Here is a 16,142-nt window from a genome sequence, read left to right as displayed (position 1 = left end):
TGTATAGGAGTCATGCTTATTTGTAGCTTGAAGTTGTCAGCAGCTTTCTAGGTATCTTCTTCTCACATTTTTCCTTCTGGTCTGTCTGCAACAACATAATATGATTGTAATGAGCTTGAGTTAATGTGTGAGGAGGGGAGTGCTGGTGGTCTGTATGTGTGGGACTGTTGAGTAGTAGTTTACTAGGAAAAATGGGTTGTAAAACAGAATGACAGTAAAGCCATCCCTGTGTATCTCTTTTCTTTAGTTGTTAAATTACGTGTATAATTATTCATTATAGAAAATTTATATACATAAGGAAAAATGGAAATTTAAAGTTACAAAATCAACCTAATCCCACTACCCAATATAGTCATATTTTAACATTTAGGTACATAATTTTTGGACCTTTTCTATGTGTGCAATACGTGTTACTTTATAGATAAAAGTGTTTTACGAAAGTATTATGCTATATAATTTTTCACCTTTTTCCACTACTCAACAGTTTATTGTGACATTGTGTCCATACATACACATAAAATAATGGTTATATACTATTCTATTTTATGACTGCACCATGATTTGTATAACCTATTCATCTAGATTCTTTCCAATTATATCTATCTAATTATAGTTATTATGTATAATACTGCAATGAGTATCTTTGTATATATGTCTATGTCCACTTGACTAATTATTTATTTAGGATGAATTCCCACTTCTGGGACAAATGGTACATACTTATTTTTAAAGCTTTTTGCTAGATATTGCCAAATTGCCTTCAGGAGTGAAAGACCCTCAAATAAAATGTACACACATTCTTTTTTAAAAGGATAGAAGTCTGTGTCCAAAGGAGCTTTGTACCTTAAAATTTTTTTGCCAATTTGAAGTTACTCCAGAGTGAAATTATTTGGGTTACAAGTTTTGTGATCACTTCTGAAATTTTTCTGCCAAAGTTTCTTCTTCTCTCTGTTTTTTTTTTTTTTTTTTTTTTTTGCTTTTTGGTTTGTTTTGGGTTTTTTTTGACATTTACCTAGTAGAACTGCAGAAAATCATCTCACATTTCATAGTATGGTACTGGGGATCAGGACAGATCCTATTCTTAACTTTAAATTTAAGAGTTTTTTTTTTCAATATGCTTATTCTACTGTAAGCAAATAGAACCCCAGAAGTAAGTGATAACTTTCTGTTTTTCCTCATTTAGGTTTCAACTTTCTGTGCTGTGGGGTCAACCGTAAGAGAGGTAGATCTGATGTGTATCTGTACTGAAGAAGCATGAGCTCCTCGCAGTTACTAGCAGCCAACTCCTCTTCCCCATAACAATTGCAGACTTTTAAAAGTAGTAGTACATGGTCTTCTGAGAAGGCTGTGGTTGTTTTGCAAGCATTATTTGACTTTAGCTCCCATTTCCCTCTACCCTCTTCAAAAAAGTTGCCATCTTAACATAGAAACTTATTTTATCACAGATCCACAGTATAAAATGAATCAGATTACTATCTTTTGTTTTTCCCATAACTCCATTTCCTTTTGCTTCAGTAAATTGAGTCTCAACTCTTTTTTTTCTTTCTGTTGCACCTCTCATTTCCCCTGACCTGTCCCATCCTGTAGATGGGGTTTCATAATTCACAATGATAATGATAATTGCTAGTATTTGTAGAGCATATATTACATGTTAGGTGCTATATACCTGGCTGGTTTCTTATAACAACCCTATGAGGTACTTGTTACTATATCTCTGTTTTATAGATGAGGTAACCAAGGCCTAGAGAGTTTTAACCAACTTGCCCAAGATTACCTAGCTAGAAAATGATTGATCTAGTATTCAAACCTAGCCAACCTAGGTGTTATGATTTCAGAGCCCACATCCCTACCCACTATGCCTTATTGCTCTCTCACTAATCTGAAAGTCTGCGTGTGAATTAACCTGACTTTAAAATAGATTAAATATTTGTTGTTGAATGTGTACTGATTGAACTAGGAGTCCTTGGTGAAGGAAAAAAACAGTGCAGAAGGGAATTTCCCCTTCTGACCTTAGCTCTCCTAAAAAAGCAACAGAATTCTGAGCTCCTCCATGCATATGTGGAGTTATTGATCATTCTTTCAGAAAGTATTTTAGAAGTTAATGTGGATTTAGACCAAGGATTGGTAACTGATTCTGCAGTCAATTCCAAGATCCCAAAAACAAAACAAAAGAGTGTCTACCAGATGCCCTTTTTTAGTCCGTTGCAAATTCAGTAATCATAATCCTTATGCTTTTAGTCAGAGCAAGTGATGTTCCCACTTAAACCAGAAAGAAAACTCTAATATGAGATGAATGGAGCTCTATTTTTCTCTCTGTTAAAATTGTTCATGTCTTATTACAAAGACAAAAAGATACTTTCAACTGCTAGAGAGGACCCTAAAATCTGTGAAACTGCTTTTTCAAGTTTAGACTTGAAAGACAGCTTCTGCTCCTCTAGAACTGGCACTGTCTAGTTTAGAACAAGGATAATCTCAGTAAAAGAAAGGAAAGGTACTTTCCTACTGTTTTTGCCAGGGACATTGATGACTTGCCAAAGAAACAGATCACATTATTGTTAATTTTATTTTATTTAATTTTATTGAGAGAAACTGATGGAGGAAGACTCTGAAAATGGAAGGGAAAGGAGTATCTCAAGGGAAGGAAATTCGTGTTCATGTTGTCCATTAGCAGTTCTGAGATTTAGTTAATTTGTAAAAACATTTTAGTTCCCTTGGTGCTTTCTTGTCCCACTTGGCTCTAAGTGGTCAGGATATTGAAAACAAGATGGTTTAGAAGAACGAGAATTGAATTGAGAGTTAGGAATGTGGATTCCAATTCTGGCTCTGTCACTGCCTTTGCTCTGTGATTTTGAGCATATCCCTTAGGCTCTTGTGCTTTTACTTACAAGTAAGAGGATTAGACTAAAAATCTCAAAGGCCCTTGCTGAATGATTTTTTCATAACATAAATGGTTGTTGATTTTTTTTTTTTAAGCTTGGAAATGGGCAGGTAGCTTCATTTGTGTCTGAAGGAGCTAAGTTCTCAACTTTTTCTATTTAAAAGTCAACTTTTGTTAACGTCTATAGATTTCAGCCAGACTGAGCCTGCCCTGGCCAGAAAAAATTTTTTTTCCTAAGTGAGTACACCCTTGCTCCTCCAGGTCTTTTACATTTCCTTCTTTCTGAAGAGGGACTAGGGCTTGAAATCACCAGGATTGGCTCTTTATTTGAACCATTATTTTTCTGGTGCGGCCTGTTTGTCATGGCTTCATTTTTTGCTTCCAGTAGAGCAACATTAGCTAGTTATTTAGAATGCTTACTGGTCCAGGGCCTATTGATAAGTAGGAGTTACATAGTCATGAGGGAAACAAACTACTTCATCCTTGATGCTTACTTTTACCAGAGGAAACCTCTCAGAAAGAAGCCAGCTCAGATGAAGAAGCTTGACTATCCAGACTTGCTTCTTTTCCTTCTGAACTTTTAATTATAAAATTTTTCAGTATACACAAAGTAGAGAGAATAGTATAATGAACCTCCAAATACCCATCAGCTAGCTTCAACAGCAACATTTGCCAGTCCTGTCGCATTTGTTCTCCATTGCCCCACCTCCACCCCCTGGAGTATTTTGAAGTGAACCCACTCTTCATGTGATTTTAGCCATAAATATTTCAGGATGTATTTCTATAGAGAAGGATTTTATTTTAGAGAAGAAAGGGAGGGAGTTGTAACATAACCACAGTGACATTGTCCTATCTACAAATCAATAAGAATTATTAATTTCTCCTCTCAAGGCTCCTGTCTCAGAGATACTTAAAAAAAATTTTTTTTTTTCCTAATCAGTATCCAAAGAAGTTTCACACGTAACTGTTGGCTTTGTCTCTTAAGTCTTCCAAACAGTTCTCATACCCTGTAGTACTATTTTGAGAGCCTAATGAGATATGTTTGTAAAACTTTTCAAGTGCTATACACATATAAATTGTTTGGTCAGTGAAGAGAAATAACCTTTCTAAAAACATCAGCATTTCAGTTTAGTCTTATAGGTAGCGTTAAGGAGTAATAAGAGAATGTGAAGACGTGCAAGTCATGGAGAAAGAAGTAGAAATATTGTAATCTTCTCCAGGTCACAGACATATAACTCTCTATCCATAGTGCCTAGCATAATTCTTGGCATATAACAGATGATCAATAAATATTTGTTGAATAAATGAAGGGGATGTGGAGCAAAAATAATTCAGCATTGAACTGGTGCTGAGATGTGTTACAATTGAACCAATGAGGAGAAGCTGGTTTAGGACTTTTCCTATGGCACTTATAGCCAAGCTGTCAGCCTCTACACCTACCTTTAGGTAGTGTGCTGTCCTCTCTTGCACGTGCCACATTTCCTAGTGTGGACCAATGGTAATGTAGGCATTTAAATGATAATCCTTCTGAGTTTTAGCTAAGATGGGGAGAAACAGCTCCCACATTCCTCAGGAGAAACGTTTTTCCCTGAGGAAGAGTAAATTTAACATTGAAATCCTGCCCTGTACTCAATTTCCCTGCCTAAAAAAGAGGATGATATATTTGGATCATGGATATGGATTAAGAAGATGATAGTATAGTATCAGAGAGTGTTTTTCACGCAGATGCTAGAAAACTTTCTGTTGAATAATATTCTAATCTTATCCATAGGGATGAATCTCATTCTCCTAAAACATGGGCTGGCAGGCATTACTAAGCTGGGTGTTGCCATGTTAAGTTGATCTGTCTTTCTCCCCCCCCCCCCCATTTCTCCTCCTCTTCCATTTCCACTCCTCTTCCTACTGAAGAAAAAGCTTGATTGTGAGGTGAACAGGTACGGGTGCTAGTGACTCTTCAGTCTCAGGGTGTGGTTTCTCATTGGCAGAGCTTAAGCCTTAGCAGGTGGTACCTGGTTCCCTGAAATGTCGCTCTGCTCTTCATTGGGTTTCTGGACCAAGTTGGGTGTTAACAGTAACATTGATCAAATTCTCTAGATATTTTTCTCTTCCCTTTTAATCTTCTTTGATAGGTTAGAGCTGTGGTCTGTGCCCTGGGGGCAAAACTTCAGACAAGGAAGAGGGTTGAGTCTTGGGTCCTGATTCTCCTCCCTGTGTTACTTGCTCTGATTATTGTTACGTAGACCCCAGCATTCTAACTGTTTCAGCTGTAGTGTTCTTGGGATGAATCCAAGCTTTGCAGTTGCAGATAGCTAAGCAGTTGGCACAATATTCCACTGAGTGAAGTCCTCCCACCTTCATGCTGGGTACTTTGCAAGATTATAGCAGCCCTAGAGCTACATGTTTGTGTGATAAAACTAGGAAAGGTAGCAAAGTAGAACTTTTTAGGGAGTAAGAAAAGCCTCAGACCTACTCTCTGCTTTGAAATCACTTACCTGCTTTTTTTCCTCCGTTGTTTACTTTGTCCAGTGACTCCTTCCTAGCATGCAGAGGAGGTTATTTTCTAGAATAGACTGTCAGCCTAGGACTGGACTTGGCTCTTGGTTCTACCAGATCCCTCCAGACCCCTTCCCCTGGGACAAAAAAGGAAGAGATAAGTCGAGCACTGACCAAGGAGTCCAGAATCAGTGTTATCTTCTCAACCGAAAGCATATTGATTTCCTCATTGAGAATCACTGATTTTGTAGTTGCGTGTGCACTTGCACAGGGGATGTTGGGAGAAAGAAGAGTCTGAGGGTTTTAGGAGGAGCCAAGAATTTTGAGACGCTAATTAGGATTTCATGAAGGTCTAGTTATTGAACATTAAATCTTCCTGTGGGCCCAACTTTGCTCTTGCATTAGAAATCACATATAACAACATATTTGTATAGCATGTCACACACAGTTCATGAAGTACTTTGGTTTAGTTTATCTCATCTAGTCTTTGCAGAAACTTCCTAATATAGGTTCCTCATTTTTTAGTTAAGTATAGAGAACAGTTTGCCTGGTGTAACAGGGATTTGAACCCAGGTCTTCTGATTTTTAAATAGCTCAGAATGTTGACTGTCAGCTAAAAGGTTCTAAGATAAAAGTTTGACTGATTTTTTTGTTAGTGGAAACCTTAAATTTTACAGTAAGTTGGTAGCAGTTTTAATCATAAACCTGAGTCATCCTGGCTTATTCCTTGGAAGCTTTAGCTTAGGGTTCCAGTCCAGAAATATACACTCTTCCACCTGTCTGAAGTCAGCATGATTGAAGATGAAGCATCCTGCAGAACGCATGGATTATTGGACTCTGCTTTTTCCCTAATTTTCTGGGTCATTTTATGTAGCACATCTTAACAGCTGTATGACATTTCCCTTGCCTCCTTATTTGGGAAGAGGAGTGAAAACCATCTGTTCCCCATAATTTTGCTGCTCAGACTCTAGAGGGGGAAGGAAATTTTACTGCTGTGCTTGTTGATACCAAAAATGCTTAGTCTGTGGCCTTTGTACTATTAAGGGCTATCAGATTCTCTCCTCTGAGCCCAGCTATATTCTGAAATTCTCAGGGCCCTTGATCATTGGTCTTAAACAATCATAATTAGAGCTTTACCTGATTGTCTTTAATCCTATCTTGTCTGTGTTGCATTACATTAATCCTTATACATGGACTGGAACTGTGGTCTTCCCACTCAGGTATTATATTATTGAAGATTCATCCCATTCGACCACTTCTTTTTAATTTTCTTTAACATGGCTAATCTTTATTCCCTTTGACTTCTTTAGAACTAGATCAAAGTAATGTATCAGTAGTCTTTGAAGAAAAAAGGCCAACATTCTCCAATATGAAGGGGAGAAAGGTCTGTCTCCCTGAGGAATTGTGATCATGTGTCTCCAGTGTGATCATTGATGAAGGTTACAGGATGGCAGACCCTTAAGAACTGATTTAACCGTTCAGTATTTTTTCTATAGATAATGGTCTTTTAGTCACTTTCTAAACATGCTTATTCTTGAAATTTTTCCTAAATTTAAACTGATAAAAGTCATAAATAATATTTATGAGATTTAACTACACACTTACACATCTGCATTAATTAAATATTTAGCAAGTCAAAGTTACTTTGGTAAGTAAGTAAATTCCAGCAAATTCCTGTTGCATTTACAGCAGAAATCTAGATGAGAATGTAGGGACATAGAGCCAGTTTCTGCCTGCACCCAGTGCTGTGTCATTATTTTGACATTGCATCTTCCAGTTCTTAGCCTCCACATCCCCAAGACCCAACTCTTTTTTTTTTTTAATTGAAGTATAGTTGATTACAGTATTACATTAATTTTAGGTGTACAACATAGTGATTAAATATTTTTATAGCTTATACTCCCATTTAAAGTTAATATATAATAATGGCTACATTTCCCTGTGCTGTATGACATATCCTTGGTGCTTATTTATTTTATACGTAGTAGTTTGTGTCTCTTAATTCCCCACCCCTATCTTGCCCCTCCTCCTTTTTCTCTCCCACTGGTAACCACTAGTTCTCTATATCTGTGAGTCTGTTTCTGTTTTGTTACATACATTTATTTCTTTTATTTTTTAGATTCCACATACAAGTAATAGAGTATTTGTCTTTCTCTGACTTACTTCACTAGGTGTAATACCCTCTAGATCCATCCACGTTGTTTCAAATGGCAGAATTTTATTTTTTTTATGGCTGAGTAATATTTTATTTATGTGTATACACACACACACACACACACCACATCTTCTTTATCCATTCATCTGTTGATGAACATTTGGGTTGCTTCGGTATCTTGGCTATCATAAATAAAGTTTCCATAGACCAACTCTTTACCTTTTTTCTGAAGTAATTAATAGAGGAGAAAAGCACCATAGATATGCTCTAAAAGTTCTTACCCTTTTCGCTCTACAGGAGAAATTATTAATCAAGCCCCAGACTGTCCAGTAAGTCTTAGATATCTCTTATGCCCTTTCTCTATCAGCCATGGTAGCAAATGAGACCCTCTGGCTCTGATGGTTAAATGTATCAAGAGCAGATACATTTCCTAGAGAAAATATGAACACTTCTGTAAGAAAAAAGGACTATAAATAGAACGGACTAAGGACTCTGTGAGTGAGAAGGGACATTTAAAATCCCTATCCTAAAGGATATGGTATCACTTGAGCAAGAGGCAGGAGCTCATTGTCAGGTTCAGTGCAACTCAAATCCTGATTGTCTCAGTGTGCTTGATAGAGATTGTGTGAGTATGTGTACACACTTACAGTTGTGTTTGCTTTTTTTTTTTTTAACAGGGTCTGGAATCAAGAGACCCATGGCATCTGAGGTGAGTTTCACACTGATACAGTGGTTCTAAAATTTTAATTCTGGGATAGGATACCTGTTTATGACATCTTTGTTTTCCCCCTGCTTGGGCCTTGGAATCTAGATAGGGTTCTCACATCTCTTTGTAGGCTAGTAATTATACAACTCTACTTTTATCACAGTTTATTATGAATATTAATAATAGCTCAGATTGACTGAGCATCTTTAATGTATTTAAGTGCCTTTTGTAGGTATTCTTACTTTATCTTTCAAACAGCCCCTCTGAGGGTAGGTACCATTGTCATTCATGTTGAACAGATGTAGAAAGTGAGGATTAGAGGTTCTGTAGCTTGCCCAAGGTCTCAGAATGAATACGTGGCGTTAAGGCTGGGCTTCAGACCCAGTCTGACACGGAAGCTCACTTCCTTGTTTTGCTGTTAATGCCTCCAGTGCATTGCTTCATGGGTAATATGGTGAACTTCTTTTAACCATACTGATGCTGTTGATTTCCTAAGTTTTTCTTTGTTGTTCAGTTTATATACTGACAGTTTTCCGGCACTCAGGACCTTAGCAAAAAGAGCAGAGCTTAAGTATCAAGCCCTAAGATCGTGACATCCTATTTCTAATAGTTTTTTTGCCTTCTGGCTTATTAAATTAGTGAATATTGACACCATGAAGAATCCCTTCATGTCTGTCGTGCTGGTGTCTTGGCTGTGGAGACTAGCCTTCCAGGTTCTGCCCCATTGGTTTTATTCCTTCTGTTTTTCAGAGGCTGTCATGTGAGTAGAAAACAAAGCCACATCACATTCTCAGGAATCTCTTCAAGTCAGTGAGACCCCTATCTTAGAGGATTCATCTTATTACCTCAGCCTTTTCGTATCCGGGCTCACAGTACTTGCATTTGCCAGTGGCTCAGTCATTTCTGCTGGTGCATTTCAGTTTGAGCAGATAGTGTTCATGTTGCATTGAAGGTTAGAGGGCTAGTAGTCTCTAAAAAGAAGCTGGGTCTGCTGCGCATTACTTCTGTCTTGCTTTTGTAAACTGAGGGGCTGTCCTTTTTTCTGGGGCTGCTGTTTCCTACTTCCCCTGTTTCTACTTTTCTCTAGTAATACTCATTTTTATTTTCCATGTCATATTTCTGAGGACCAAAGGTGAAATGTGTCCTTCGGAGTTTTCTTCTGTGTCTTGTAGCCAGTTGATTCTTTGGGAGGTAACACCATATAGCTGTGTTTGCAGAGGGTGGATCTTCTGAAGATTTTATAAAATATTCTTAACCTAAAAAGGATGTGTTGAGTGTTTTGGTATATTTTGATGTACCATTAAGTAAGCTGTTTGATGTTTTAATGGGAATCATATACTAATCTTGACTCTACTGTTTTCTAGGTGCCTTATGCCTCTGGCATGACCATGAAGAAAATAGGCCACCGAGGTGTTGATTCCTCGGGAGAGACAACATATAAAAAGGTGTGTTTGGGTGGAACCCTACCCTCTAACTCCAGGAAGGAGTTCTGTCCCTTTGATATTTTTCTCCACATTCTGTCCCATTTCTTGATATCTTAAACTGTTGCCATCGTGCAACTTGAACTTTAGAATTTGCTTCACAAAGGGTGAATTATCTTCCATCTGTACGTGTGTTTACATGGGAATGTTCTTAATGGACAAATCTGGTGCTGGATGCTGTTTCACTGAGCTGAAGAAACTGTGTTTCCTTGTTAGGTATAAACATGTAACAAGCCTCCAAGGCCATTCTTACCTAGCTTTAGGGAACCATGACTCTTGAAGTTTTTCTGTCTTTGTCTGGGGCTGGATGTATATACATAAAGTGAAGGCTGGATCCCATTCAGCCTGGTGATACAGAGATAGACAACAGCTGAAGTGTTTTTCTTTATTTCTTCTTTGTGTATGTTTTGGCTTTTGGCTTTTTTTTTAAGATTGTAATTTCAGTTGGTGAATAGGACCTAGAACACCTGATTTTGAGCTATAGATATCGAATGGATTGGAAAGATAGTAGTAGTAATAGCCAAGAAGAGAAAATTGAACTGGTGAAGGGAAAGCAGGAGAGAAGCATCCTTGGGTGATCTGATTCTTCAGTTCTGGACTAATTTGGAGATGTTTAGGTTTCCCAGGGGACAGCATTCAGCCTTTTATTTGGCATCTGTACCTTGCTTGGCCCACGTAAATTTTTCTTGTGTCTGTTCTCTGCCTTTATTGCATTATCTTGAGTAATAGAAGTGGACTGACTCATTCGCAGTCAGGGACCTGACTCTTCCCGGGAATGGGCTCTGAGGCCCATGTCAATTCAACAGACATTTATTGAGTTCTTTTTATGTGCTAAACATTGAAACAAACAAACAAAAACAGATGAGTTTCTAACCTATTTGGAGAGGTAATCACTTAAAAAATATTTATAATTTTAATGCCCAATTAAATTGTAAGTAGAAATACAAGTAATATCCAGTGAGGGTTGGAGTAAAGGAAATCACTTAGAGCAAAACTGTGCAATAGAACTTTCTACTGTGTTTGAAATGTGCTATATCTGTGTTATCCAGTGTGGCAGCCACTAAACCATACCTGACTATGGCTAGTAAGACTGAAGAAGTGTATTTTAAATTAAATTAAAAAAACATTTTTAATGGAGGTCCTGGGGATTGAACCCATGACCTCGTGAATGCAAAGCATGTCCTATACCACTGAGCTATCCTTATTCCCCAATTTAATTTTGATTAACTTAAAATTAAATAGCCAAATGTGACTAGTAGCTACTATATTGAACAGCACGGATCCAGCTAATATGACATTTTTCCATGATACTGGAACCTTGGATTGTAAGAGTAGGGCTTTTATATTTTTGTTTTAACCATAGTATGATCATTTTAAATCTAAATACTTCTCTCAGAAATAATTTGAGCCTTTCAGGCTTTCTTCTTCAGTTAGAATTTTTTTTTCTCTCTGTTCACAACACACCCAACAGGAATCTAGCTTCATTGTGACAAGGTACAAAACTTAGGGCCTTCCTATGAACATACACACTACACGTTTCCCCCTGCACCTCCACTCCACATGGCTGTTGGGCAGAACCAGTAGGACAGGGCTCAATGTTGGAAGAAAAGCCACTGTATTTAGTGGGGGAATTTTCCACTTAGAGCCTGTCTGGTCCATGCATGGGTCTGCCATGAGTCCTGTTATAGACATGAAGGCTTTGAACCTCTCTTCAAGGGAAAAGAGATTCCATATGCCATTCTGGAGTAGTGAAGTTTTTTAGAGGAGTGAAAATACTCCGTATGACATTATAACGATGGATATCTGTCATTGTACTTTTGTCCAAACTAAAGTGAACTGTGGACTTTGGTGATTATGATTTGTCAAAGTACGTTCATTCTTAGTTAAAAAAAAGAAAAAGTACCACTCTGGTAAATGAAAATAACAACTATATATATGTATGGAGAGGAAGTATATGGGAAATTTCCGTACCTTCCTGTCAATTTTGTTGTAAACCTAAAACTGCTCAAAAAAAAAAAAAAAAACACACACACACAAGTCTTAAAAACAAGAAAACTCAGGGTAGACATTTTGGGCAAAACTTTGATTTCGGTTATATACATATGTATGTGTGTGTTTGTTGGATTGTGATGTAAAATGTATTTCTTAGGTCAAAAAGTTTGCAAGCCACTATAGTTAAGTTATACTGGCAAATAAAAGCAAAAATTAACCTTCAAAAAAAACAATAGAAAAAAGAACCTTTTTTGCCACCCTGTTGTCCTTGTAACACCATTCAGGCCCTGCCTTAGAGGACTGAAGCTTCAGTAGCCATAGGAACATCAGTTAATTTTAGTTACATTCTATATCAGATGAATAAAATGTTTGGAGGGCCCCAGATACTCTAGGGGCAGTAACCCTTGGAGTGAGACCTAAGATTATTCTGTTAATACAATGTATCTTCCAAATATAGATAGGATTAGGAGGGAACTCCTGCCTAGCCAGGGCTGGCTCAGACAGTCCCACCTTGGTTACTGGATATCTTCATGGCCTTGTATTCTTTGCAGGCCTAACTGCCATGTGAAGCATTGAGATGGGGAGACTGGATCGCCCCAGTTCAGTCTGAACTACTAGGAGAGCATTTGCTTTCCCGGGCTCCTGGTTCTTTTCTCCCGAGTTTTTATTGCTGTGATCAGATTTAATACTAGAAACTTGTTTCTCTGGTTTCTCAGACAACCTCATCAGCCCTAAAAGGTGCCATCCAGTTAGGCATTACTCACACTGTGGGGAGCCTGAGTACCAAACCAGAGCGGGATGTCCTCATGCAAGACTTCTATGTGGTAGAGAGTATCTTCTTTCCAAGGTAAGAGGTTAATGTTCAGGGGAATGTCCTGGGAAAATGAGGCTTTTTCATATCAACATCAGGGCCTTTTAGGGGTTCATGTCTAATAAGGCATGCATCTAGTCCTAAACCTGATTTTAATCAGGGTGATGTGGGACTGCAGAATTTGGAGAGCAGATGCTGTCCTTTGGATGCTTCCATGAGCTTCTGGCCTGTGGACTGAGCCCTAAAAAACAATTCAGTGCATTAAGTAGCAGGTATATGATTCACTGTGCCCGTGTCTTAATTCCCACATTGTGCCTTTGTCCATTTATGTACCTGACTCATCCAGTCCCTCTGGTTCTCTCAGGAGGGATATATTGACCTCCTTCTGGGTGACTGAGTGTCTTCCCAGCGTGTGGACTACGTAGATGACAGGGATTGGTAAGTTTTGGCTTCTTCTATTTAACCCCGCAGTGAAGGGAGCAACCTGACCCCTGCTCATCACTACAATGACTTTCGGTTCAAGACCTATGCACCTGTTGCCTTCCGCTACTTTCGAGAGTTGTTTGGTATACGGCCTGATGATTACTTGGTAAGCGTCTGGATCCCAGGACCCTGGGACTCCAGTATCAGAGGGATGCTTCCAAAGGAAGACCCTCTCTGCATGCTCTTGCTCTAGTTTTTCTTTAGAATAGAACTGTGTCTGTAGTTGATTGCTGGCTGGGCACACCCTGGTATCTCTGAACCTTTTGCTCTCTTCTCTCTGGGCCCTAGTACTCTCTCTGCAGTGAGCCACTGATTGAACTCTGCAACTCTGGGGCTAGTGGTTCCCTCTTCTACGTGTCCAGTGATGACGAATTCATCATTAAAACAGTCCAGCACAAAGAGGCAGAGTTTCTGCAGAAGCTGCTTCCAGGCTACTACATGGTGAGTGGAAGAGGAGCAGTGGCCGCCTGTGCTGTCCACTCTGCTCCTGGGCAAAGCTGGGGCGGCTGTCCTCGCGGGGCAAACAATGTCAGCACTTCTGTCTTAGGGACATAGTTCATTTTTGTGTGTTTGGCCCCATCTTTTTCTCTCTGTGGCTAAAGGGGGTTTTGTTTATCGCTTCTATTTTAAGTGTTATTTGGCTTAGACCCTCCTACGCAAAGGCAGGATTCAGTGACGTTTTTGTTTTCCATTCTTAGTCCAGCTTCTAGATTAGGGAATGAGGTTGGTTACTTCCCTTGATAGTTCTGTATTCATTCTTACTCTGACTGAGATCTTTTGGAGGTTCTGGAGAAGTTAGGGAACTCTCCTTTGCCTCCCTTAATACCTGCAAGAATATATTATACAGAAGGCTAAGGGTTAAGACTTCTTCAGTGCTGTTTTAAACCTCTCTGAAGGAGTATATTCATCGTATGTATAGCATTCTGACTGATGACTATATTGGAAGGTCAGTTGCTTGGTGGTGATCTCATTACTGAGATAGACGCATTGGGAAATTTTAAACAAATATGTTGTGGGCTTATGGGCAGGCAGATTGTACCTGAATCCCCTGTAGCAGACAAAGGTAGGTGGCAGCTTTGGCCCTTGAGTTTCACTGAAAATAAACTAACTTGCTCTCCTACTTCTTTGTACTTTCTTGCCCTCAGAACCTCAACCAGAACCCTCGGACTTTGCTGCCTAAATTCTATGGACTGTACTGTGTGCAGGCAGGTGGTAAGAACATTCGGATTGTGGTGATGAACAATCTTCTACCACGGTCAGTCAAGATGCACATCAAATATGACCTCAAGGGCTCAACCTACAAACGGCGGGCTTCCCAAAAAGAGCGAGATAAGCCTCTCCCCACCCTTAAAGACCTGGACTTCTTACAAGACATCCCTGACGGGCTCTTTTTGGATGCTGACATGTACAATGCTCTGTGCAAGACCTTGCAGCGCGACTGTTTGGTGAGTTTGTCATATTTCCTTCTCTCTCAGGCACAAGACATCTCAGTTACTAAAACAGCTTTGCTGTTCTTGGGCATCTAATCTGTGGGAGATGGGACTCCTTAGCTTCATATGTCGCAGACTTCATTTAAAATAACTTTTACTTTAGATCCTTGCTATGCCTTTATATTTTTACTTTCTCCCTGTTTATTCTTCCCTACCTGTCTTCATTTTTTTTTTTCCTACCTGTCCTGGGCCTCAAAATCACACATTCCCCTTATTTTCTTACCAGCACCATAATTCCTCAGTTTTTGGTCCTGACTGCCTAATTGAAATTTATATCTTGGAAGGTAAGTGCTACTGAAGAAAATCACACAGCTGTGTGTCCTGGCGTCTCTACAGATTTCTGATAACCAGCCTGGACTCCCCTTGTTGTTCATCAGCCCCTCCGAGAGACTTCAGATGATTGGCACTCTCTTTGAACAGTTTTCTAACTCCCACCCCCCAAGCCTTGTTTCTCAACAGATTATCTCAACTTTCTATCCTGTGCTGTCGCTTTGTGCTACCCTTATCTCCAATTTATAAATGGTTCTACATTAAGCATCCTTAATCTAATTTCTTCCCAACTTGGTGGCTTATTCCAGGTCAGTCTTTTTTGTGACCTAGATCCATTTCTCCCTCTTCCTTTAGGATCCTGCTTCACCGCTTACTTCCTTTCCTTCCTCAGGCTTTAACCTCTACTGTTTTCTGTCTACATACAAACAAGTTTATCTCTTTTTTATTTTATGATTAGGAGGATTTTTTTCAATGTCTCCGTCTAATGATACCTCCATTTCTCCTTTTCCTTTCTCTTTTCCTGTTCCTGCCTCAGCCCACTGTGTCCTGGCTTTTGCTCTCACCACTTCAGTTGAACTACTGTCTCTAATGACCACCTAGATGCCAAATACAGAGTACTTCTCAGTCCTTCCTTGAATTTTCTGCAGTGTTTGACAGTTGATTATTTTCATTTCTTAACATCTTTTGGCTTTTTTGACCTCTTTCTGTGCTTATTTTTCCACATCCTTGATTTTTTTTTTCCAAACTGCTTTTGTCATCTTCTACTCAATCCATAATGTTGTCCATCCTTGCCTTCTTTGCTCACTGTGCATCTGCTTCCGGGATAATGCCTGTTTCAGGTGGACTCGTTTGGTTGTGAGACCTACAGACTTAGTGGAGCAGAGGAGTTTTTCAAACTAAACATAAGAATCAGTCTGGAGGAAAAAAAAAAAGAATCAGTCCTTTGCTCTCTTTATCCCTTACTCTACCCATCTACCAAAACACCCTTGGTTGAGCTGCACCACCAAAGTAAGGTACTAGAACTGGTGGGAGCGCACTGGGTTGAGCGCTGTAGGAGACAGCCCAGGCTCCTTAATGTGCCATCAGGCCTGTCATTGTCTTGTCCCTACTCTTCTCTCTAATGTGCCAAACACGTACCCTTTGCATTTCATGGTCTAGCAACACCAAATTATACCTCCCTGCACATAGCCTGCTTTTCATGCATCCAGGCCTTGGCATTAGTCTTTCCTTCTTTTATATTTTCTCTCTAATCTAGCCCTCATAAATTTATGTATCACTTCCTTACCTCCTCTGTGCTTTTCCTCCAGCATGTAGGCACTTCTATTGTTACACATATTAGACGGTATTTATTTATTTTTATGTTTGTTTCCCTTCCTACATTAT

At 39.1% G+C, this 16,142-nt stretch overlaps 1 protein-coding gene and 1 pseudogene across 8 annotated transcripts in view; both read left to right on the top strand.

The window, feature by feature from the left end:
• Positions 1–16,142, top strand: part of PIP5K1A (phosphatidylinositol-4-phosphate 5-kinase type 1 alpha) — a 33,464-nt gene that overhangs the window by 7,663 nt on the left and 9,659 nt on the right. For 5 of the 8 annotated variants that reach the window (XM_015250098.3, XM_072946589.1, XM_072946590.1 and 2 more), the window contains exons 2-8: positions 1,184–1,222; positions 8,204–8,235; positions 9,597–9,677; positions 12,422–12,552; positions 12,988–13,105; positions 13,288–13,440; positions 14,145–14,444. In XM_015250098.3, coding sequence (XP_015105584.1) covers positions 1,184–1,222; positions 8,204–8,235; positions 9,597–9,677; positions 12,422–12,552; positions 12,988–13,105; positions 13,288–13,440; positions 14,145–14,444 — 854 coding nt within the window. The remainder of the gene's footprint in view (positions 1–1,183; positions 1,223–8,203; positions 8,236–9,596; positions 9,678–12,421; positions 12,553–12,987; positions 13,106–13,287; positions 13,441–14,144; positions 14,445–16,142) is intronic. The other 3 variants (XM_006216972.3, XM_006216974.3, XM_072946588.1) reach the window with 1 other exon arrangement.
• On the top strand, positions 11,128–11,250 carry LOC116284981 (small nucleolar RNA SNORA11; annotated as a pseudogene).

Source organism: Vicugna pacos, chromosome 21 (assembly GCF_048564905.1).
Source record: "Vicugna pacos chromosome 21, VicPac4, whole genome shotgun sequence".
NCBI lineage: Eukaryota > Metazoa > Chordata > Mammalia > Artiodactyla > Camelidae > Vicugna > Vicugna pacos.
This window is presented reverse-complemented; position numbering and strand designations above follow the sequence as displayed.